At 39.8% G+C, this 24,561-nt stretch overlaps 1 protein-coding gene across 2 annotated transcripts in view; it reads left to right on the top strand.

Moving 5' to 3' along the window:
• MED14 (mediator complex subunit 14) overlaps nucleotides 1–23,969 on the top strand; it is a 34,661-nt gene extending 10,692 nt beyond the window's left edge. The window contains exons 9-31 of one of the 2 annotated variants that reach the window (XM_066314046.1): nucleotides 434–584; nucleotides 3,134–3,245; nucleotides 3,871–3,996; nucleotides 4,784–4,862; nucleotides 6,434–6,593; nucleotides 6,967–7,161; nucleotides 7,717–7,851; nucleotides 8,272–8,348; nucleotides 9,841–10,001; nucleotides 10,280–10,426; nucleotides 10,514–10,605; nucleotides 11,835–11,987; nucleotides 12,192–12,461; nucleotides 13,696–13,851; nucleotides 14,386–14,497; nucleotides 15,106–15,237; nucleotides 16,267–16,449; nucleotides 17,117–17,352; nucleotides 17,985–18,164; nucleotides 18,364–18,471; nucleotides 18,921–19,046; nucleotides 19,667–19,856; nucleotides 23,375–23,969. In XM_066314046.1, coding sequence (XP_066170143.1) covers nucleotides 434–584; nucleotides 3,134–3,245; nucleotides 3,871–3,996; nucleotides 4,784–4,862; nucleotides 6,434–6,593; nucleotides 6,967–7,161; nucleotides 7,717–7,851; nucleotides 8,272–8,348; nucleotides 9,841–10,001; nucleotides 10,280–10,426; nucleotides 10,514–10,605; nucleotides 11,835–11,987; nucleotides 12,192–12,461; nucleotides 13,696–13,851; nucleotides 14,386–14,497; nucleotides 15,106–15,237; nucleotides 16,267–16,449; nucleotides 17,117–17,352; nucleotides 17,985–18,164; nucleotides 18,364–18,471; nucleotides 18,921–19,046; nucleotides 19,667–19,856; nucleotides 23,375–23,448 — 3,355 coding nt within the window. In that variant the 3' untranslated portion in view covers nucleotides 23,449–23,969. The remainder of the gene's footprint in view (nucleotides 1–433; nucleotides 585–3,133; nucleotides 3,246–3,870; nucleotides 3,997–4,783; nucleotides 4,863–6,433; nucleotides 6,594–6,966; nucleotides 7,162–7,716; nucleotides 7,852–8,271; nucleotides 8,349–9,840; nucleotides 10,002–10,279; nucleotides 10,427–10,513; nucleotides 10,606–11,834; nucleotides 11,988–12,191; nucleotides 12,462–13,695; nucleotides 13,852–14,385; nucleotides 14,498–15,105; nucleotides 15,238–16,266; nucleotides 16,450–17,116; nucleotides 17,353–17,984; nucleotides 18,165–18,363; nucleotides 18,472–18,920; nucleotides 19,047–19,666; nucleotides 19,857–23,374) is intronic. The other variant, XM_066314047.1, reaches the window with a different exon arrangement.
• The last annotated feature ends 592 nt before the right edge of the window (nucleotides 23,970–24,561 follow it).

Raw genomic sequence — 24,561 nt, 5'->3', positions numbered from 1 at the left:
AAATTCGTGTAATTAAGTACCTACACGTGTTGTGTGATTTGCAAAGAAGTAAGGGATACACATTAATGTACAGAAGAGCTGTGGATGCAGTTAAAAATGAGTTTGTGTTTACAAAGATGTCTAAAAATTTATCAGATCTCTGTGAGACGTCTACTGTATTTATTGCTTGACTTGCACTAGACAAAATTTTAAAAAGCAGTCCAAGTACACTTCTGATTGTGTTAAATTTGCAGTCATCTAAAATTCTTCATGTAGCTGCAGTTTACCAGCAGTTCTGTTTTAAAATGTCATCTAAAACAAATGCCTTTTTCAGTTCAGCTGACACAATGTTGTTTTTAACCAGAAACCACAGAGTCGAGGTTTAGCTACTGAAAAACATATTTTCAGTTCTTCCAGTTGCATGGTTTAATTATTCTATTCTATTCATTTTAAGTCAACAGGTACTTGGCAGGAAAACAGGAACTGCCTCTGTCCATAAAGTCACTATAAAAATTGATGAAAATGATGTCTCAAAACCCTTACAAATATCTCATGAGCCTCCACTGCCAGCCTGTGATTCCAAACTGATGGAAAGAGCCATGAAGGTAAAGGTTTGCTTTGCTGGAGGCATCTAATTTTGTGAATCAAAAACTCAAGTGCTTTACACTGTCAGTTTGTTCCACTTTGATTCTATTTAAAGAGCTGTTTCTAAGATTTCTAGTAACTAGTTACTGTAGGTTGTGTGATGTTTATGTGAGGACCTCAAATTTTTGTTACAAATTATTGGCCCTGACTTAATCTTAAAAATAACACCTACTTCACAGTGCATTATACCACTTGTGAGGGAGAATGCTGAGGCTGGGGGGAAACAAAAGCAACATACCAGTCATTATTAGGATTTGGCTTGAAATGCTTTATAGAGAGACAGTTCTTCCCTTTCCTGTCTTGGAGCTCCTCTGAAAATCAGCTTCCCCTTGTCACTGGAGCTGGCTACCCAGCAGTGCTATCCACTTTAGAAAAGCTTACATTATGATTTGGAAATCTTGTGCTGAAGAGCTCATCTGGTTTGTTTGTTGCAAGTGTTAGGTGAAACTTAGTTTTATATTACCACTAACCAGGTTTTATCATGTGTCCTATTTGAATGTTCAGATTCCTGTATTTTAGAGATGAGATTGTTGAAATGATCCAAAATTAGCTTGACTCCAAAACTGGAGTCAGCTACCTACTTGGATTGTGCTTCACCAGGGATCATTCTAGATGTTGGTTGAAGATATTTAAGAAAAACTGCATTCTGGATATTGTAATAAATCCTCTGCAAGTCTCTCAGCAAATGTGGCTGTGATATATCAGGATGTCTGTCTCATTGCTTTCAGTGATTGGGTTTAGGAGGGTTAGTAAACTGGAGTGAAAGTGTAGTCTTCACACTTTCAGTGCAGTTTTTCCACAGGGAAAAGCTCCTCAGCTCAGATCTTTCACCTGTCTCACAGCTGCTGATGGTGCCCTCCACCTCCTGCACATACTTTGTATTTCAGCCTCTTGGTCCATCATGTTACTGGTGCTGACAGACAAGTCTGTCTGGTGAATGCCAACAACTACCAAGGTTTCAGCTACAGAGGGATGTGGGAAACATAGTGAAGCATGGGAGCCTTCAACTCTACTTCTAGAGTAGGAATTCCACTGGTAGTACAGTAAATATATACTACATTTATTTATTTAAAAGCCTAAATTAGCATATTTAGGCTACTAAATATAGAGTTGATTTAGTGAAGGTGCTGTATTTATGTGTAAATCCAAGAAAATGCTTTTTATCTACAGCATCTGCTGAAGATGTACTGGAGCTGACACAGTCTAAGCTCACTGAATCAAGTCTGCACCCTGTGGATTAAAATATGAGGCCATTGTAAATTTGAGATGTATTGAAGTTAATGTTGTCCCCCTTTCTGAGGACTTGCTCTGAGCTTGAAAAAATTATCAGCTGTGGAAAATACAGTGCTGTTGTAGTGTTTGAGTAACGATCTCAGCTGTAATGACGTAGATGGCACGCTGGGTTTCTGTTTATTTAAGATACTGTATAAAACTGCCACAAACAAACATGGTCGTCTGAGCAGGTTGTTCTGCATTAACCTGCTGAAAACTGGATGGAGCTATAGAATGTGTAGTCACTTCTTAGAAAGGCAGATTTAACCCATTGCAGCTGCGGAGGTGAGATGCTGTAGTGGATGAATCAAGAATAAATGCTTGATTTTTAAGGCCTTATCTTGAAAAGCTTTTTTTTAGGGGAAGGTCATTCCGGTATGCAAAAGCTTGCACTTAGTATAATTCTGTGGTGTATGAGCCTCTTCTGCATTTATCTCTTATGCTAGAATAAAATTTGAGTTTAATTCAGCTTGAACAGTTTTCAAAACACTGTGAAGTTACCTAGAAAAAAGATTTTGCTGTAATCTGGAGCTTTGCTTATGCAAAATATGTAAATAATGTGACTGGAATGTGAATGAATGTGAATGCAAATGTTTTAATTTAGATTGTACAAGTAAGTTACAGTGAATATAAGTGATGGCATGAGCTTCAGCACTAGCAGTGCAACAGGATGTAGGTGCAAGCCCTTAGATGCTTCTGGGTTCAGTAGGGTTGGCCATACTCAGTGTCTGTTAGTGCATTGTTACCCTGTTAGCAGGATTTAAACTTGTTGCATTTCATGTTACAGCTGCACGTGTGTTTGTATAGAGGCAACCATATCCTAATGAAGGTTTGCTTTGGGGTGTTTTGCGTGTGGGGTCTTTTTTCTTCAGCTTAAGCTAGTTACCAATGCCTGAGGAAAGAAAGCTCAGCTGAAAATGGACCAACCTTGATCCAGAACAAGTAGGTCTGCATAGGGAGTGGTAACAGCATAATTTGTGAAGTGTCTTTTACACCTTCTCCTAATCTTAGCTCAAAACTCCTCCTACTGCCTGCTGCACAGACAGAATCTCATGGTAGCTTGTTATATTTTATAGTGCTCCAAATACTCAAGTTAGTAGTCAATGTGGCTCACCACAGTTCTAAGCAAATTATTTCTGGAGTGATTGTTTCAGTAAGTACTTTTGTTCCAGTGTGCTAATCCAGAAAGTCTACACATCAAATATGAGCTTACTCAAGTATTTTTCTTTTTTTACAGATTGACCACCTATCAATAGAAAAACTCCTAATAGACAGTGTCCATGCAAGATCTCATCAAAAACTCCAGGAGCTGAAAGCCATTCTTAAGAGCTACAATGTTAATGACAATTGTATGTGCCTTCTGCTGAAGTTTTTCTTGTTCATTTCCATTTGGGTCTAGGGATGGTTTCCTTTTCTCTTGATGTTTCTTGTTTTCATTATTTAAATTTAAATTTGAAAAAAAAAAAAAGAAATGTGTTCAAAATTAACAAAACTTAGCTTTGAATTATTCTGCATTGATGCTTGTAAAATACCCATACATCTAAATGCAGTGTAATAAGTGAACTTGGTATAACATTATAGTCTGGCTTGAAGGGTTAAAATTTACCTACTGTAAAACTTGTTTGTGTTCAGAATTAAAAACAAAAGTTTCATTGTCTTGAACTAGTTTTGCATGATACTTTCCTTAAACTGCTGTTGAAACTTTTGGGATTTAGATTGATTGGTAATTGTGAAGTAGTGAGTTAGAAGATATTCAAGGATTAATAATCTTCAGATTTGGTCTGCCTTTTCTCATTGGTTTTTCACTGCTTTCACAGAGAAATTCTTATATTCAGATTCTCTATGTCAACACCATAATAATGTGCCAGCGAAATTTGTTTCTCTAGAAACATACAGGTTTTTTGATTATAATTGGCTAAGTTTTAATACAAGCTTGAATTTGGAGTGAAATTATTAACACTCTTTTTTGTTTAGCATTCATTGAGACGGCTCTCCCAACTCTTGTAATTCCAATTTTGGAACCATGTGGTCGATCAGAGTGCTTGCATGTATTTGTTGATCTCCACTCTGGAATGTTCCAGCTGATGCTGTATGGTGTTGGTAAGTAGGCACAAAACCTGGAGGTATTTCATATCTTGCAAGAATCCTGAACTATGACATAATTTCATGGGAACAATTCTGTCAGATCTGCAAAGTTTTGTGGGCAAATGAACCCCACTCTTGGGTCATCATCCAGGTATTGGAGTTTGAGAAACAGAAAAGAGGATCTTAGTGCTTAAGTGCCACAGTTCAGTTAAGATTATTTTAAGAGGGGTCAATGCAATGCATATTCTTTATGACTTATGATTCCTGGCTTGTGCTAATAATGGATGGGGTCATTTCACATGGACCTGAGTGAGAATTGTATTTACCTTATACATCTTGAATTACTTCTGTTCAAGTCTTAACTTCAGGTTTCCCATTACTTAAGAAAAGAAAGGAAGTTCTTTTAGTTTATTTGGTTAATAACATCCTGCTGTGGTCTTACAAGCATTATGGATCATCTGTTGGTATACAAGGGACAACAATACAAGTTGCACCAGAAGTTTCATCTCAGTATGAGAAAGCAATTCTTTACAGAGAAATCAAAAATCCTTAAAACAACCTCCTGAGAGTTTTGATGGAGTCTGCATCACTGGGAGATGTTCAAGATGCAGTTAGATAATGTCATCTGTGTTCCGTTTCCCACAAAAAGTTTGACCAGGTGATCTTTCAAGGTCCCATTTGAAGCCCGAACCTGGGCTGTTATATGATTATGAGATTAATTAGATGAGACACTCAATGAAAGTTTGAAGTTTTGTTTGAAGGACTTGTGTTAAAACCATTCACCTACCTGATGCTCTTGCAGATCAACTGACACTTGATGACATAGAGAAGTCTGTTAATGATGATATGAAGCGAATCATTCCTTGGCTTCAGCAGCTCAAGTAAGTGACTTGAACAATTCACTTGGTTTGTATGGAATAAATCACCATATTTGTATTCTGGATGAGGACACTTGCATGGTTTTGTGTTTTACTGCATAGGGGTTATACTTTCTCACTGTTGTAAGCAACCTTGGGTATTTGCCATCTCCTCGAAGCAGTGAAGAGAAGTCTGATTTTATTTGGAATTGATTCCATAGTCTTGCTTTAATATTCCCCCTTCTATGTGGCCTCATGCATTGCTAGATGCACACTTTGCATGAAGTCTTTTCATGTTAAAGTAGCAGAGCACTTGCTTCCTGAGAGTCTTTTTCTGTTCATGTTCATCTTCTATGTCCTTTATTCCACTCTGTTTCTACAGCTGAATTCTGCTTGTTTCTCAACAAGAATGATCTCACTTCTCACAATACAGAGGAAAAACCAGGAAGTGGCCTAGGATGATTTGCATAATACCTGTTTATCTTCTAGCACTTGAGCCCTTGCTGGTTTAAGCCTCTAATCTTCCTTCCATAAAGCCCTGAGATTGAACACAAGATACATTTGGCTTCCATTAAGAGGTTGTAGCAAATAATACCAACATAGTTTTCACCTCCATGAGAACTGAGTTCCACCTGCTCTGTCGTTTTGGAAATTCCCAGTGCTCTGAGTTAATTGCAGGGTGAAATCTCTATTTGAGGAATTCTGCTTCTAAAAGAAGCTTGATGATGCATGAAGCACTGGCACCCTGGAGAAATTAATCAACCTCCCTTTGTTATAAATAATGTACTTGAGATAATGGCTTGGGTAGTGCTACAGTTTCTGAGGAAGCTCAGCAGTCCACAGAATGTCTTTTAGGACAGCTGTATCTGGCATGTATTGGTGACCACAAATGTGGTGTGTTGTGATGGAGAGGTGCTGAGCCCCCACACTTTCCACTGCTGTTGTCAGTGGAAGTTTTGACTGAATACCCAAGCCATGCATTTCTGAGCCCCTTGCAAGCCTAGCTAGTCTCCCTGGCCTTGTCACTATAGCCAAAATCCATTGGAGTGGGACAAAGTTTAATTCCAAACATGAGAGTAAGTTTGATGTCCTGCATGTAGTTCTTCATCTCAACTCAAAGTTATTCAAGTAATTGAGTATGTTTATGACTCAGAGTGACATCCAGCTTCAGTGGCTTTTTTTTTACTATACTGTTTAACAGCATATAGGAGCAAACATTTTCCTTTCTATACCAAAATATAATTGTAGATTCCAGATCGTCAAATAACTGTAATCTGCATGTTTTTCTTAATGTTTTCCTTCTACATTTTCTATTGTAATTTCGTATTGTAGTATATAAAAATTTATTCAGTAAATAATTTCAGGGCTTTTCTTCTTGAACAGCTGTCTGTTAAGCTGAAGACAAGATGTAAAGATAGTGATAAGAAAATATAATGAAATTTTCTATGTGATTTTTTTTTTTATTTAACTTGTGCTTCAGTGATGTTGGTTTAGAATATGAGTGACTCTTAATTTGACACTAATGCTCTACACAGCAGTGTGTTAGAATCATGAAACCAGTTCTCAGGGTACTAATACCTTTATCTCCATGTAAGGTTCTGGCTTGGACAGCAGCGCTGCAAACAGTCTATAAAACATCTGCCTACAGTGAGCAGTGAAACTCTTCAACTAGCTAATTATGCCAGCCATCCAGTGGGAAACCTTTCCAAACACAAACTGTTCATCAAACTCACTCGCCTTCCTCAGTACTACATTGTGAGTAACTGAAAAATGCTTCTGTCTTTTGCTCCCTGTCAGGGATGTCCCAGGCAGTTTGTTGTATTGTTAACTCTTAACATTAGCAAACAAGTGATGGATGTAATGTTTGATTCTCTCTTCTCCCTCCCTTCCCCCGTGGGTTTGTTAAGCCCTCAGGCTCATACAGAAGGTGCATACAGATTTATTACTCAGCAATCTTCCCATTCTCTGTGTTTCCTGAAAGGTTTGGTCTTTCTTCTCTTCTTGGACGCCTTTCCTAACCACAGTGTTAATACACAAAAAACTGCTGTCTGTTCTTTGAAAAGGAAAGGATAAGAACTGAATTAGACTTACTCTTAGCTTGAACATCTCAATTTTTGTTTAAATACAGGTTGTAGAAATGTTTGATGTTCCTGGCAACCCCACAGAATTAGAGTACAAGTACCATTTTCTGTCTGTGAGCTATGCTGAAGGAGATGAGAGCCCTGCCACTGCACTTTTACTACAGCAGTTCAAACCAAACATTGAAGAGTTGGTACTGGACACAAAAAGTGGCAAACAAATGAAAAGTGGTGTCAAGCGCAAGGTACGTGCTCCAAAAGCCATTGGGGTGGTTACAGTGCAGGAAAGCTCAACACAGGTTCTGAGCATCAATTGCAGCTTTAGCAGCCATGTTTCCAGTGTTTGTATGGCTGGCATCTTACTTGTAGTGGTTCTCTGGACTTCTTCCCTAGGGAGATGCTGGGAAACTGTTTTGTAACAGTTGTCCTTCGTTTCATGCCAGGCCTTCTCTGCTGCTCTCCGAGCCAAGGCAGAGCTCTGTGCAGAGGAGTGTGTATATATTGTGTAGGCAGAGTGCTGGTATCTGTGTCATACACTTTGGGCCATATGTAGATTTTAAAGGACTTGCAGGGGCTGATAAGAGTTATTTTTTGGGGCCAGGCTGACATGGCTTAATGATCTACAAGTACTGTTTTAAGGACAGACTTTGAGTTGCTTCGGACCTGAAGTGGATCCTTCCAGGAGATTGTGCTCAGGGTGTGAGTCATTTAACACTTAGATGAATGAGGTTATTCCCTGACATCTCTTCAAAGTGTTTCCTCCAGATACACAAGCACATTTGTCTTTATTTTAATTCTAGTTATCTGGAGATCCATGTTCCATAGAACCCAAGAAACCAAAACGGTCGGGAGAAATGTGTGCCTTCAATAAAGTGCTAGCTCATATTGTAGCCATGTGTGATACAAATATGCCGTTTATAGGGCTTCGGATAGAGGTAGGTATTAAAAAATATTTTGTTTCCTTCTTCCCCTCCCCTGCTCCTGATTCTGGTGTCTAGATGTGACTATTTGGCAAATCTGTGGTCATGTGTTCACTCTGGATTTCCCCTGCCAGCTGAGCCTGGGTGACTCACTCTTCTGCACTGTGTTGCTCTAGTCTTGTTAGAGCTGCTTCTCTTGAGTACAAAGCACTGCAAAAAGCTTGAAAAGTTGAGGGGAAAGGGAAAATGAGGATGAAAGATGCACTTGTGGGAAGGGTTGGGAGACAACTTTATAACACATTTGCACAGACCATTTTTTGGCTTTGCAGTGCTTCAGGATGTGAAACATCTGTCACCCTCAGGGGGAAATTAAAAAATCCTTGAAAATGTTACAAGTTTTTTGCTTGAAATAACATTTTTCTTGTTCACTCCTAGTTATCCAATATGGACATTCCTCACCAGGGAGTACAAGTAGAAGGAGATGGCTTCAGCCATGCAATACGTTTATTAAAGTAAGAGGATATTCTCTGTGTTTCATTTGATTACTGTACGTACACTTAAGAGGAAAAAAAAGGCTTGTTTGGAGAGTAGCAATAAAAATATCAGGACAGGGGCTTTTTTTTTTTTTTTTTTTTTGGAAGGGTGTGTCTTGCACTTGCATGTGAAGCAGTGCTAGAGAAAGGGGAAAATTAGACTAGACTAAAAGCCAACTGCAATTTTTTTCCTTCATTAGCCTAAACTGAGGGGCTCTGAACACAGTTTGACAGTCCTCAATCCTTAAATCCAGGCAGTGCTAAGGAAGATGTGGTGATGATTCATGAACATGCAATTCTAGATAGATCAGAGGCCTACATACTCCATATGTCATTTGACAATTACGTGAAACTGCAGAGGAAAATGCCAGGAATCCCAGAAAAGACAATTGCATGGTAAAGAGGTTGTGGAGGAAATATCTGAGAATCATACAGTGATTTAATAGGTTATTTAGGACCAAGTGCAGGACTTGGCATTTCTTTTCATGGAGCTTGATAAGGTTCCTGTTAACTTGTTCCTCCAGCCATCTGCAATCTCTCTGAAGGGCAGCCCTGACCTCCAGCATGTGAAGTTCTCCCTTCAGCTTGTCATCATCTGCAAATTTACTCTTCTCCTGTATCATATAGGCTACTGAAATAGTTATATTGAAATTCTTAATAGGAGGCCAATAGTATCTGCCTCTGTGTTAACCCTGAGGAATGCCAGCCACTAACTGGACCTGCAACAAATAAAGTTTAAAGCAAAAAAACAAAAATCCCAAAGACACCTCCTAGAGTAAAACCTTTGTAACTCCTTTTCTGCTGCAGAAATATACGGTGACATAAAGGCACCAGTCTCTAAATGCATCAGGCTCTACCTTTTTAACTTTGCATATGAGCAGAGAACTTGTGAGCTGAAGTTAAGGGTGGAACCTGAGATTTCTGGCTAGATCCTCAAGGAATTTGAAAAAGAATTTGGCGTGTTTTTACTTAAGCTTTATTTAGTCTGTCCCCTGAGCTCAATTCACACATTGGGATACGAATAAATTAGTGAGTACTAAGGAAACTGCCAGGTTGTTCATTGCATGTAGAGCAAGCTTGTTCTAGAAGGCAAATGAATTCAGATTGTGACAGAACTTAGTTATTTTCATCTTTTTTGGCTTATTTCTCTGTATAAGAGCTTTATATTGGTGAGCTCTTAGTTCACCAGGAGGTAAGGACAATTCAGCAGATCCTTTAACAGTCTGTAATTTGCAGGTGTTAAATCCATGTAAAAAGTGGTCTTGGCTCAGAGTGCTTTTGTGACACAGTTATTACAGTCCTTGAAGAGGAAGAGGTTATCTCACTGAGCAGTCCAGCTGCCTCTGCTGTTGATTTGTTCATTCTTTCACATGTCCAGACTTGGGAATCTTTCAGGAAATATTAGAAGGCACCATTGTTACTTGTGGAACTGTACTGTGTCTAATGGAGGTTTTGTTTTTGTCATGTATAGAATTCCTCCCTGTAAAGGTGTAAATGAGGAAACACAGAAGGCTCTGGACCGGTCTCTTCTTGATTGCACTTTCCGACTACAAGGTAGAAATAATCGCACGTGGGTGGCCGAGCTGGTGTTTGCAAACTGCCCCCTGAACAGCACTTCATCCAGGGAGCAAGGCAAGTTGCATTGAGGAACACTGGTAAATTTTGTTTCTTTGTAGTTTACATTGCCTGTTCCAGTAGTTTTAATGTCTTGGTGTAACTGGACAGCTGTTTGCTGCTAAGATTTCTAATAAACTGCAGTGTACCTCAGTCAAAATTCTGACTGCTGAGTTGATGCATTCTTGTTCTTTCAATGTGCTTCCTGGTCACTTGCCACAGTTCTCTCACAGTCTGTAAGCCACAGCTCAGGAACCACTGGGTTGATCAGTATTTCCCATCTCCTCACCCTCCAGGACCAACCCGTCACGTTTACCTGACGTATGAAAACCAGTTGTCTGAACCAGTTGGAGGTCGCAAGGTGGTCGAGATGTTCCTTAATGACTGGAACAGCATTGCTCGGCTGTACGAGTGTGTCCTGGAGTTTGCACGATCCTTACCAGGTACAGAAATCACCCCTCCTTTTTGGCAAAATGGTGGGCTTACAGATGCCTGTGATTTTCTCACTCTTTTCCCTCCTCTCTTCACAGACATCCCCAACCACTTAAACATTTTTTCAGAAGTTCGGATCTACAACTACCGAAAACTTATCCTTTGTTATGGAACTACCAAGGGGAGCTCAGTGAGTAACTCCTAAATGAACTTTAAATGTATGATTGAAAACAGAATGGGTAGGCTTAGACTTCTCAGAATCTTGCTGCACAATTTTTCTTTGTAGTGAAACTTTAATAGATGAATGTAGAAAAGACAGAGGGTGTTGCATTGGTGATTTGCTGGCTTGCTAGTTCAGGATTTTTGAGAATTTCTATTAGATGCTTTATATTGTGGGAAGGAGAGTTGTGTGCTTCTGATGAAAGCTGGTGTAGCAGCCTTTTTCTGAAAAACTTTGTGTAAATGTTGTTACTGATGACTGCTGTACTGGGATGTATGGATGGGTATGTGTAAGCTGGATGCCCAGTTTTGCCTTAAAAGAGAGGAGTGTAAAAAAGTTTTAAATGTAGTGCTGTGCTTTCAATGAGGTGTTCATTGATTATTTTATAGCTGTTCTCTTGTTCAGAGCTCTAGCTTTCTCTGTAGTATTTGAATTTACAACTTGCTAATTATTTACATAACTAAATACTCGTTCACACCTTTGTGTTAAGTGCAAAGTAGAGGAGGAAGTAAGTGCATGTTTATTTCAGATTAAAATATAGTTTGTGTGCAACTTATGCAAAGTAGCTTGATATACTTGAAATTTGCTTCCTGAGACCTTTCTGTGTTCATTTTCTAAGCTGAATTTTTAGGATATTTAATATGCATTTTATTGGGAATTGTATGTAAATATATATATATATATATGTATGTATGTATGTATACATGTATACATGTATACGTATGTGTGTTATGTATATGTAAGTAGCCAGAGCAGTAGTATGGACTTTGCATTTTACTTCCTTACATATTATCCAGTACTCATTTTTGTGTAATGTAACTTAAGAAAACCAGTCCACCTCGGGCAACTCACTAATCAGTTTTCCACACCATGTGTCTCTTGAGTTTAATTTTCTTTCTCTCACCTTTGGCAGAAAATATTCCTTTGCTTTTTGGTTGAGTTGCTGATGTAAGTGCCCAGTTCTGTGGTTGCCAACAATCCAGGCAGCTAAATGGGTGTTAAAGCTGGGAATGCTTTTTTTTTTCTTCACAACCACAGCAGCTTTTGAGGGAGATGTATTAGGAATCTGTTGAGGTTTGATGAAAAATGGAGGGAAACATCAAATCTGACCAACTTCCTTATAATCTTTTATTATAACCTCGTTATTACAGCCTACTTGTTCTAGCTTCCAAGATCATTTTATGTTTGTGACTTTGCAGATCAGCATTCAGTGGAACTCCATCCTCCAGAAGTTCCACATTTCATTGGGAACAGTTGGCCCAAACTCAGGTTGCAGTAACTGTCACAACACAATTCTGCACCAGCTCCAGGAGATGTTTAATAAAACGCCAAATGTGGTGCAGTTGTTACAGGTAATGTTCTAAACAACTTCTCTCAAGAAAATTGCAAGACACCAGGGAGCTGAATTATGATTAAACTGTCCTCTTCAAGGGTTATTATGATTGTTTATGGATCTGATAGCCAGAAACTATCTATTTTTTCCTGCAATGCCTTGTTTTCCCTGACCTTTCCTTTTGGATAACCAACCTGACCTCTCCATCTCCTGTCTCTCCCAGGTTTTGTTTGACACTCAGGCTCCATTAAACGCCATCAACAAACTCCCCACGGTGCCCATGCTGGGGCTGACCCAACGCACCAACACTGCCTACCAGTGCTTCTCCATCCTGCCCCAGTCCCCCACGCACATCAGGCTGGCCTTCAGGAACATGTACTGCATCGACATCTACTGCCGCAGCCGCGGCGTGGTGGCCATCCGCGACGGCGCCTACAGCCTCTTTGACAACAGCAAGATAGTGGAGGGCTTCTACCCAGCTCCTGGGCTAAAGGTGACCACCCCTGTGCTTTCTGGCAGCTTGTGAATAAATGAGCTTCTCGACTTGCAAGGGTGAATCTGAGGTGAAGGGCTTGGTGGAGGTTTTCTTTGTGGAGAGCTGCGGTCCTTCCGCAAAAAATTCCTTCGAAGTTCTGAGCGTAGAAGGAAGTTTTTGATTTATTGGCTAATCTGTTAATTGGTTTGAATTAACACATTTCCTTAAACAAAAACTCCCATCAAGTGCTAGGGTTTTTATTTTTCTTACCTGTGTATTCAGGCATCCTTTTGTTGAAACTTGCTGAAGCTTTGTGACTAGGCTAGATGTGTGCTCCAGGATTAGCAGCAACTGCTCCTCACAAGCTGTGTTGTGTCAGAGTACAGTGCTCATAAGCTGAGGTGGGACAATACTCCATGTCAGAGGATTCTAGACAGAAACTTCTCTTTTAAAACAGCTTCCATCAGTGTGTAGCGGGAGCCTTTGTCTTTGCCTCTAAATACAGTGCTGGTTCTGTATTTATTTTTTCTTTCTGAAAAATGAATCTGTCCGCATTGACAAAATACCTGAGGTATTTTTTCAGTGCTAGTTACACTGAAATACAGGAAAATGGCCCCCTTTGAGAAACAGGTTAATTTGCTAATTTTTTTTTTTTTCTGACAGTTGCAACTGAATATTGATTCTCTGGTATTGCATTTAACTAATCCTGAACATGTGCCTCTTCAAACAAATACCAAATGAAAGGCTAATGGAAAGGAGATTGTAAGACACCAGTATAAAGTGGTAGAAGAGAATGGAAATGAGAAGGTAGAAAAGAAATTAATTCAAGTTGGCAGGTTCCTCTAGGCACAAGAGAATGCTGTGGAGCAGGTCACCTAGGTGTTCTTAACCAAACAGGGCAGTTGTAGGTGTGATACAGCAGCCCTGTAGGTTCTGGATACTGGTGAGTTTTTCTGGAACAGGTATTTCCATGTGTAGTTTTCCTTACCTTTAAGGAGAGAAGAAAAATGTTGGTATTTCAATTTACAGGAGATCTTTCTTGTTATAGAGCCACGTCTCTCTGATTATGAATTGGTAGATTTTGCAGACTAATTATACTGTAATTAATGAATGCCCACTAGTACTTAGTTCCAGAGGCTTGCCTGTCTCATATGTGCTGTAGCTAATAGTTTTAAAGTTTAGCAAATACTGCCTTCATTTGTATAGTAAAATTTAAATGGGAAAATTGGTAACAAAACTGCTTTTTCCACAGACATTCCTGAACATGTTTGTTGACAGCAACCAGGATGCACGGAGACGATCTGTAAATGAAGATGACAACCCACCTTCCCCTATTGGAGGAGACATGATGGATTCTTTGATATCACAGCTCCAACCCCAGCAGCCACCACAGCAACCACAACAACAGGTACCCTTCAGGCAAAATTAATGTTTGTTGTCTTCCACAACAGTGGATTTCTAAGAACTTCATGTTCTAAAGGGATTAGCAGTAACAAAATGGAAAGGGAGACTATAAACCCACTCTGCTGCACAATTCCCCTTCGGGCAAAATGTATTAATTTATTTTGCCATTTCTCATTCCAGTGTAAACAGCCCATAGCACATGAACAGCAGCTTTGGAAGGTCACATGAGACTTGCTGCCTAGAAGCAAAGGACTGAGGGAGAGAAAACAAGTGTTTAAGATAAAAGATGGGAGGGAGAGTCAGGAGGCTTTGCTGTTACAGTGTGGCAGATAAAAGTAGAGAGATACAGAGGTATTACGTCTTTAGAACAAACTGCAAAAAACAGTGAGCACTGAACAAGATAGTATTAAAAAATCAAACAACTGTATGGATGAACCTGTAAGACCAAAGCCTCATTAGTATTCTCCTGCATCTACTTAACTTTTGTTTTGGTACAAAATGATCAAAAGTTTTCATTGTCCTGTGTTGACGATTTCAGCCATTTGCAAAACAGGCAGGAGCCTCGGGAGCATATCCTCTCACCTCACCACCCACCTCCTACCACAACACAGTGACACCCTCCCCGTCCATGATGCACACACAGTCACCAGGTAGGATGGCTGGGAGCTGATCCTGGACTAGAAAAATAGGTCTTTGTGCATGCATGTTTCTTCTATTATTTGAGCTGCGTTTAGCCCCAGATTAGCCCCTTACACTTTGGGGAAAAAAAGCAGGGCCCTGCCATGCATGTTTTGTAAAGTACATTTTGAAGCTAAAAGACCCCATTAAGTATAACTGTCATCTTGAGCTGTGTAATATTTGGGACTGTTTCATTATTACAGTTTATAACTTGCTAAAACAAAAGCCTATTAATTTTCAATGTCTGCTTCTCCAGAAAAGCTTTTCATCACCAAAGCTCTGCTTTCTGCTCCCAGCTGTTGTAGAACAACAGCTGAAAATATTGAAATTTGGGAAGGGCTGGGCAAGGGGGAAATGCCATTCTTCAAGCCAGATATCATGGGAAGTTTCCTTTATGTGGTAAATCAACCTGAAAAATATAACAGTCATGCATGTTCAAAATAAAGCCATTGAGTGCAAAAACAAATCTTCTTGAATCTTATTTGCTGTCTCCCTAAAAAGGAGGGAGCAGCTGATAGAAAAAAACTAGAACAGAAAGATGGGAAATGTGTATGTCAAGTGATGTAATGTCTTTGATCAGGAAATTTGCATGCTGCAAGCTCACCTAGCGGGGCTTTAAGGGCACCATCACCAGCATCCTTTGGTCCAACTCCTTCACCTTCCTCTCTTGGAATCACAATGGGACAAACAGCTAACTTTGCCAGCCCACATGGTGAGTTCTTTACTGGCAGGTGTATATATGGTGACAGGGAGGGCAGATTTGCTTCTTGAAATTAAGTCATTCAGAGCAGACGTAAGTTAATTGAGAAAAATTCATGGTTTGTAATTGGTTCAAGTAGCTGTTTTCATATATGTGAGTGTTAACAGTAGTCAAAAGTAGCTGCATGGCATGTTGAGGCATTCCTAACATGTTAAAAATTGACTCTCAGTTACTCCTTTCTGCTTACTAATGTAGGGAAGTTCAATGTTGTCTTGTAGCAGAACAGTGGCTGCAGCTTTTAATGAGCATTTTCTTTTGTTAGATTAGTTAGTGGATTTTCACTGCTTACATTTCCTTTCTGGGAAAAAATAACTGGAACAGGTTAGAAATTCAAATACTTGCAATTTGAAAATGTTGTCAAAGTCTGGCTGGTTTGACACATCTGTATATGAACAACGTGCCTTTTGGTTGTTTCCTTTATTAATTTGGTTGGTTTTTTTGGAAAGCTGCCAAAACTATCCTTTGTGTAATCACAGTGCATTGGAGATTGTTCTATAGATCACAACAAATGAACGGTTCAGATGGTAATTTTCATGCATCAGTTCAACTGTTGAGATGAGCATGAGTTGAGAGAGATGTCCCACAGAGTAGGTGTAAGGTTCTGATCAGGCTGTATAGCAGAGAAACCTTTGCAGCAATAGCTGAAAGAACTGATGATACTGAATAAATAAGGAATTGTCTGGTTGAGGGTTCCATTTGCTAAGGGGCAGTACAAGTCCAAGAGCACCTTTTGGTTGGTTTTCAACCAACTTGTTGAACATGAAAATTTTCCTTAACATTCAGTTCTGGAAACCCTTGAAATCTGTATCTTGATTTTTACTCTCTGTCCCCGCTCATGTGTTTTATATGGCTGTAAAAAATAGGCTAAAAGCTTGCAGGTACTTTCATGCTTTACAGATTTTGGTAAGCCTCTTCTAGATTTCTCTATTAGAAAGCCTTTTACTTTTTGAAGAAATAATGATGGTCTTGTAACATCTGTAGGTACCATAGACCCAAGCTCACCATACACCATGATGTCACCCAGTCAGCGTGCAGGGAATTGGCCGGGATCTCCCCAGGTCTCTGGTCCATCACCAGCAGCACGGATGCCTGGAATGTCACCAGCCAACCCTTCCCTTCATTCACCTGTCCCTGATGCCTCTCATTCCCCACGAGCTGGAACAAGTAGGCTTCTTTATCAGTGTTGTAACTGTGAAACACTCGTGTTTAACGTTCCTAGTTGTGTTCCTTTTGGTAGTTCTTGTGTCAGTCTAATAGTCCTTTACTGTCCTTGTGCAGTAAAATGTCGAAGGAAATTAAATCTTTATTCTGTCCTAGTCCAAATCTTCAGTAACAAATTGGAAAATTGAGCTAAAGCATATTGCATAAATGTCAGCAGGATTGGTGATAGCTCTTGTTGCAGTGCAGAAATCAGTCTGGAACTACTCAACTCCGTGACTAAGAAAAGTCTTCAGAGTGAAAGCAATGATAGGCACATTTGCCAACCCAAATACTAACTTTTCACATAATGGATTTGTAATGCTGCTCTTGCACGACTGATTTAGCCATCTTTACATCCCATTGAGTTTGTTGTGCAAACCTGCTGTCTGCTGGCATGCTGCAGAAAGAGGAAAAGGGAGGAGGATTTTAATGAGACTCTTTGCATGGTTTCAGGGTCAAAACTAATTCCTTGTCTGTCTGATGCCTATCACTAGGCAGGCAAATTCTTAAATAAGAAGGATTGAGCTTTGGCCTAGAGGACTTAATTGATGAATAGTGACGATTAAAGTGAACACATATCTTATGTTTCAGCTTAAATCCTCCCTTACTGCAAGTCCTTGTGTCCCCACAGGTTCCCAAGTCATGCCAACAAGCATGCCTCCACCTCGGAAACTACCTCAGCGCTCTTGGGCTGCATCCATTCCTACAATCCTCACCCACAGTGCCTTGAATATTCTGCTCTTGCCCTCTCCTACCCCTGGGCTTGTGCCAGGACTAGCTGGCAGCTATCTGTGCTCCCCTCTTGAGCGATTCCTTGGGTCAGTGATTATGAGGAGGCATCTTCAGAGGATCATACAACAGGAAACGGTAAGGTTTCAGTTGGAATGGACCTGTGGGTATGTGACTGCTCCATGTCTTTCAAATCAGGCACAAACTAAAATGCTTCAAATGAAGTAACTGCTTGCTGTTCGACTTGTGCTGTACTTCGGATTTTTGCCATTTAAAGTGTCAAAATTTAGAGAAATAATTTATTATTTCCACACAAATTAGATGTGGAAAACCTGTTTGGTCAGGTGAAATTTGGTAACTGTTAAGACAGCAAGTCTATGACCAGAGTTTCAGATGCTGTGGTTTCTTTGGGTTTAACATGTCAGTTGGGAGTTTACTAGAACAGCCATGGGGTTACTGTGGATGCCACTCAGGATTGCCAGAGAAGTGAGTTACTGGTTAATGTTAACTGCTCAGTCAGGAATGTTACTTTAGGGTTTGGGACAGACAAATGTGTCTCTTCACTTCTGTGACATGGATTCAGTGACAAAGAAAGAAACCAAATCTGCCATAAGCTTAATTCTCAAGGCAATTTTACCAGTATTAAAATATCATTTGTTTCTTTCTGGAAAGAGAGGTTGATCACCTTGGGGACGAAGTGAGAATGTGTGTGTGTGGGTTCATGCCATTTAATGAATGACTAATTGACTGTGAATCTCCTTTTTATGCAGCTACAGTTAATAAACTCCAATGAACCAGGTGTCATTATGTTTAAGACGGAGGCACTGAAATGCAGGGTTGCTCTCAATCCCAAAACCAACCAGACTTTGCAGCTGAAAGTAACACCTGAAAATACAGGACAGTGGAAATCAGAGGAGTTACAGGTTTTGGAGAAGTTCTTTGAAACAAGGGTACGTATTGAAATCGAGAATGTTGACATTTTTGTGCATTGCTTTTAATCTCTGGTATTATTTTGAGTGGTCCTGCTGACTTTCACTGGCGTGTCTAAGAGCTGCAAAATATAAAATTTACAGCTGTGCATGCTGGTTGCATATTAAATGATATATTTATTATCTAAGTAGGCACTACTAAATAAATGTCTTTCTTTAGGTTGCAGGACCACCTTTTAAAGCAAACACCCTGATAGCCTTCACAAAGTTACTAGGGGCTCCCACACACATCCTCAGGGACTGCGTACACATCATGAAACTGGAGCTGGTGAGTCAACTGTTCTATTTATTTAGTTCACCCAATTTTAGTTATTATAATTCTTGAAAAAAAGCTCTTTCATGTTTATCTACAAACACAGGAATTGCTCTCAATTTATATATAAGTTATTTCATATTATTGGAGAAGTTTTCATTTTACTGCTAGCTTTCCTGGAAACACTCAAGAATTCTCATTTAAACTGATGATTTTAAAGAACTGCCGATATGTTATTGCACAACAGGCACATGTTGCACAACATGCATAGGCTGACTGCAATCTTTCTGGTAGTGTTACTCTGCTCAGTTCTTTTGGGGTTACTCTGATTTCTCTAAACCTGGCAACATCTGCAGGTTTAGCTAAAGAGGCACATTCTACTTTGTGGTGCTTCCCTGTTTCATAGCTGTGTATGTCACTGACATGAGACCTTTGCTGTTCTTTATGCTGCTCTGTCTGAACAGTTCCCTGACCAGGCAAGTCAGCTGAAATGGAACGTGCAGTTTTGTTTAACAATCCCCCCCAGTGCTCCGCCAATTGCGCCTCCAGGAACACCTGCTGTTGTGCTGAAATCCAAAATGTTGTTTTTTGTAAGTAGAGCTATCTCTTTTAAAATTCTAACCCTGCATGTCTCTGGGATCATCGTGAGTTCGTAGCAAAACATAAGCCCACTGTATCTGACAGCTGTAATAGCTAAAAGTGTTGTGCTGTTTGGAATCCTGGATTTGCTTGGATCTCTTCTGTAATGAGTTCGGTTCATATTCCTACTCTCCTTCCTACTAAAGCACAGCAGCTCCTCGTGTTTCGTGTTCTTGGAGGGATGTTGACAACATATAAAGTTCAGCTCCCTCTGGGCTGCATCTTCAAGTGCTCAGCTTGTGGGTGTTTAGTTCTTCTTTGAGGCACTAACCACCTAGAAGGGGTGATGTGCTCCTTAGTGGTGGTGGGAGAGGAGAGCAGGGATGAGATGTTCAGAACAAATCAACATTAGTGTTGTGCCTGAGGCAATGCTCACTGTGAGATGCTTTTGAGAGACAATAGATAGTCTCCACCTGATTGATAATTTCCCTGTTACAGAATTCATGTCTGAAAACAAGGGGGTTGAAGTACCTGCTGTCTGTAGGCCAGGAGTGTTTAACTATATCAGAAGTTGCACTGAAGTACATGGTCACACTGAATTTAACACACTTTTTGGGTTGTTTCCCCACAGCTTCAGCTAACACAGAAAACAACAGTCCCACAGGAAGCTGTTAGCATTATTGTCCCAATTATTTATGATATGGCTTCGGGTACAACGCAACAGGCTGACATTCCCAGGCAGCAGAACTCTTCTGTTGCTGCTCCAATGATGGTTAGCAATATTCTAAAGAGGTTTGCTGAACTGAATTCACCACGACCAGGTACTGTACATGTCCAGTAGATATATTCTCTTCACCCAGACATCTGTGACAAATCTCCAGTGTAAAACTAAACCCTCTTAAGTCTGAATTCTTCTTGTTTTCTATCTTACTTCTTTAGTCATTACAAACTCCTGATGTGACAGGCAATACATAACTTAATAGGAAGTACTGGCAACACAGCAGAAAGTTGCACTGATGATTCAGGCTGGGTTTTGCTGTTCTGCCCAAGTGATAGAATGCACCCACCTCTTGTTGGCCCAACTCTTGCTGCTCAGTAAGAGTCACACTTTTTGACTGATGGGCCTAGAATGAGTCACAAGAAATATGCCATGGCCAAGGGTCAGTTTTCATGGTTAATTATGAAGTTACTCAGCTTAACAGTAAAATATAAAGGGATGTTAAAATAGTTATCAGAACTTGTCCACGTGCTGTGAATGATTTAGAAGTAATTGCAGTGGTTGTATACTCCTTTGTCAGTGTGTCCACTAGCAGGGGTGCATACAGTTCTGTCCACCAGACGTGCTGTGAAGTGTTTGAGCTAGGTGGTTCTGAGTGTTCATTGGCCTGTAGGTAGTGCACTGTGAGCAGCGTTGTGCTTTGCTTTCCCTCTTGTTTGTCATGCCTTCTAGGTTTTTTTAGTATCTAAAATATGGAAGAACAGTAGCAGGTTCTTGGGCAGCATGTTGTCTGTAAGCAGTGGTTTGGGGTCCTAATACACAGTAAGAACCATAAGAACAATAACTTTCAGTTCTGATGAAGAACAAAATTCTTCCAATAACCCAGTGGATAGATTGAAGTTGTGAATCTGGAGTTTACTCTTACTTCTCTTTTGTATAACTATTCATCTCATTGTTATGCAGTAATTTTAACTATGCTTGATGGATTATTTCAATTGGTAGAACATGAGCAATGTTTACCATAAATTGGTGTGGATATGCGTACATTTCTGAAACTTGTGATGAGGTTTAAATTAATATGCACTTTCTGTTTAACATGTAGTAATAGTGTAGGTAAATAGAAGAGAAAATAGCCTTGAGGGCATGTGGAGTTCCCTGTAGGAGTTCTGTATGTGGAAAAGAGCTGTTGTTTGTATAGCATTTTTATTTCAAAATACATTAGCTAAACTTCAGGTGTTGCTTTTGGAAGGTGCTTCCCCACAGAGTTCCCCTGGTGTGGGGAAGGGTAGGTTCTTGCTTTGCTGCTTGTTATTGTCCTGAGTTGTGTTTTGAAGTAAACCCTCCACAAAATACCACAGGCAGAGCAAGTAACTGTCAAAGCTGCTCTGGAGATGCGAGGTGAGATGTTTTCTGATGGTCACTAGGTAGATCAGAATGGACAGTTTTTGTTTGTCATGCAAGTTTTGAAGCAGTTTTGGAATCCAGTACAGGGAGCAAAGTATAGACAGGGGGGAAAAAAGCAAAGGGAAAACATTGGAGTCACAAGCAGAACCTTGTCCAGGCAAAGGAGATAGTAGCTGGCTGAGCAGAGGAAATTTGTAGTAGTCCTTCCTCTGACTCCCAAAAGAAAGAATGAGTCTATATGATTTTATTTCCACCATCACCCAGCAAAAGTAGGATCTTCCCTGAGGACACTTGAAATGCAATTTCCTCTGTTCTTATTGTCAAAATATACATTATTATATCTGATCGAAGAGAACAAGAATATCTTCTTTTTTTCACCATTGAAAGGTGATAGGAGAGCCAACAGATGAAAGTAGATAGCTGGGAGATTTCTCTTAAAACAGCAGTACATGGGAGATCCCAGATGTGTGTCCTTTCTCGTCTGATGCTCCTTTCTCTTCTGCTGCTCCTGTGCTGTACCCAGGATTTTCCTGACTTTCCTACCTGTTAGCTCTCTGCTGCACTAATTGCAATCTGCTTGGTTAAGGGAATTTTTCACTGTTTGAGTCAGGAAGGACCAGGGCCTCCCATCGTGCACAGATGATGTTACTGGCACTGTCGTTGTAACCTGGAATCAGTGTTGCCTTCTTGTTCTGGCTGTATCTTTTTTACCTTTCTCTCTTTGTGAGAAAGTATTTTGTATTCAGCTTAATTTTCCTCTTAATAAAATGGTAGTGCCTGAAAAGTAAGTTCTTTTGAAAGAGTTTTCTTTTCAGATCTGTGGGCAAACACATTCTGCTGTGTTTAACAGTAAAATGTTGACTCATTGTGAGTACATGTTGTTCTAATACCACTTTACCTATGCCTCCGTGGGAGAAAATACTTTATTTTGGGGGAATACTTGTATGAACTGAGAGGAAATCAATGCCCTGGAATAATAAGTTAAAAATTGAGCTGTAAGTCCAAAACCTACAGTATATAGTGGACATCAATCTGGTAAGGAAATTAAAGTCCCTCTGGATACTGGAGGTGACCCTTAGAGAGGAGCTCAAGGGACTTGTGATGATTCTTAAAGTGCTTCACGACTAAACATTTCTCAGTGTCTGATTTTCTGTGATGCAGTGGATGGTATTTAGCCCAGATTTGTAGCTTTGATATGATAATGACTTGCCCAAAATAATCTTGGGAATCCCTAGTCTGGCAGTTGAGATTAATGTATCCCAACAGGCTCTGCTCTTATCTCTTCATTCACACTGTTGCTCTTCAGCAGCAAAATTCAATGTCTTCTAATGGATATTTCTTGAACTATGCAGGAAAAATTCAGCCCACAGTGGCCAGAGTACAACAGTGGCTATTAATTGTATTCTCTTAGCAGGAAACAGTAGATGAAAATCACAGCTGACTGTTACTTCATCTTTTGGTGTTCTTATTTAACCCTTTCGCTTCTGCTGGTTTTAACTTCTTTAAGCTATGTGTTTTTGTTAACAAGTGCTGGTATTTAAAACTTGAGGTAGCTGTGGCTGGTTTTTCCTCTCAGTATTGAATCTGTTGGAAACAGAGTCCACCTGCTCTGTATTTTATTTCACAGTTTAGATGTCAAGGATAGAGCCAGAGCAATTTGGTTGAAAGAAACAGATTCCTGACTGTTGCCCAGTCTCGGAATTGGAAATATTTCCAAGACTAAGCTTAGGACAGAAAACATCTTCCAGCTGTTTCAGACTTGAGTCTTTCAAAATGTTTCATTTCTGCTTGTAATCCATAGAAATATAACTTGAAAAAGTTGAGTTATTTTCTTTGTAAGATGTGGTGCTCTGAATTAATAACATACAGAAAAAAATCGGACCACAGTCCGTGTGCAATCAATTCTAGCATAGATTCAATCTGACATTCAAAAGCAATTAAAAGTTAAGAGCTACTCGCAATTCCATCACCAACAAGAGCAGTCCTGCTGGGAAAGCTGGAGCTACTTCAGCTGCTAACTCCCACAAATCCCGACGTCCCTGGAGGTCGCTGGGGTTTGGGAGTTTGTGTCTGCAGCCAGGCTCTGCCCTGGGGGCTCAGGGGGCTCAGTGAGGAAGGGCTGTGGGGTGTGGGGCTAAGCTGTGTCTTTTCCCTGCTCCAGAGGGAGGAAGGGCTGTCCGGGGCGCGGTGCTAACCTGTCTTTTTTCCCTGTTCCAGGTGAATGCACAATATTTGCAGCCGTTCGTGATTTGATGGTTAATCTTACGCTGCCCCCTGGGGGGCGTCCCTAGACACTTTTAAAAGAAGGCTGAAAGTGAGACAAAACAGCAAAAAAAAAATAAATTAAAAAAAAATAAAGCCTTCAGTTAAAAGAGGACGTTTTAATTTTACCTTTTTTTCTAAGAGCTATCTATAAACTGGCAAACTTTCAGGGATGCACTTTCATCACATGAGTATCACCACGACTTTTGTATAGTGCTGTTGTATAGTGTGTTTTAATGGGAGACACTTCAGACTAGGTAATAGATTGAAGTATCAGCTTGCTGGTAATAGATTTAATATTCTGTTTTATACTATAAAGATTATGAAAATGCCAAACTTGTTTGTTTTTCTGTTTTTTCTTATGTTTTGGTGTAATAGTCTTTTTTTAAGGCAGGTCTGTCATTTTTGAATACTGTAAAACTGTGACAAACTTTATATTGAAGCTGTATTTTAATATGACTGCTTTGAATCCTTAAACAATTTATTTGGGCTTGTTGTAAACATGTCCCCAAAAAGCAATATTTAATAAACTGGATTAAAAAATCTTAAACTAGTTGTTGTATCATCTTAAACTTTATTCCTCTCCCTTGTAGCCACTGCTCACATCTCTTATGTTCACTCTTCCTGCACTGTCTCTGTATTAATCTTGGTTATGCACACACACATGTTGGTAAGTTATAAACCCCAACAAATCTTTATTTATTTATCATCTGGGTTCAGTTTGTTCTGAATCAGAGTAGAACAGAGTTTGTTCATTTTCCTAGTTGTAAAAATAACCAGTAGCTACTTACAATGGTGCTTCATTTCTTGTACCAGGAACTACATTTTTTCTGTCCCAAAAGCAAAGCTTAGTGGAAGAAAGAGGCTTTTGTCATCTGTCACGGAGTGTGTAATAACAGACTCTTGTCTTACTGTAGAGGTGGGTATGGTAGAAGCTGGACCTCCATACCACGAATTTGGAGAGGCTGATCCAAAAAAGAAACAACCTCACACTTAACTGCCTGAATTGGATGTTTGTAGATAACTTTGTCGGTAATGAGTGTAGGCTCTTGTAATTGAGTAAAATGTCCACCCTTAGGAGTTACTCTGTCATTTAACTATTTGTCCTCCTGGATCAGTATTCTCAAATTTTTATGGAGCTG

The sequence above is a fragment of the Sylvia atricapilla genome, chromosome 2 (assembly GCF_009819655.1).
Source record: "Sylvia atricapilla isolate bSylAtr1 chromosome 2, bSylAtr1.pri, whole genome shotgun sequence".
In the NCBI taxonomy this organism is placed as follows: domain Eukaryota; kingdom Metazoa; phylum Chordata; class Aves; order Passeriformes; family Sylviidae; genus Sylvia; species Sylvia atricapilla.
The sequence above is the reverse complement of the archived record's forward strand: the minus strand, read 5'-3'. Positions and strand labels throughout refer to the sequence as shown.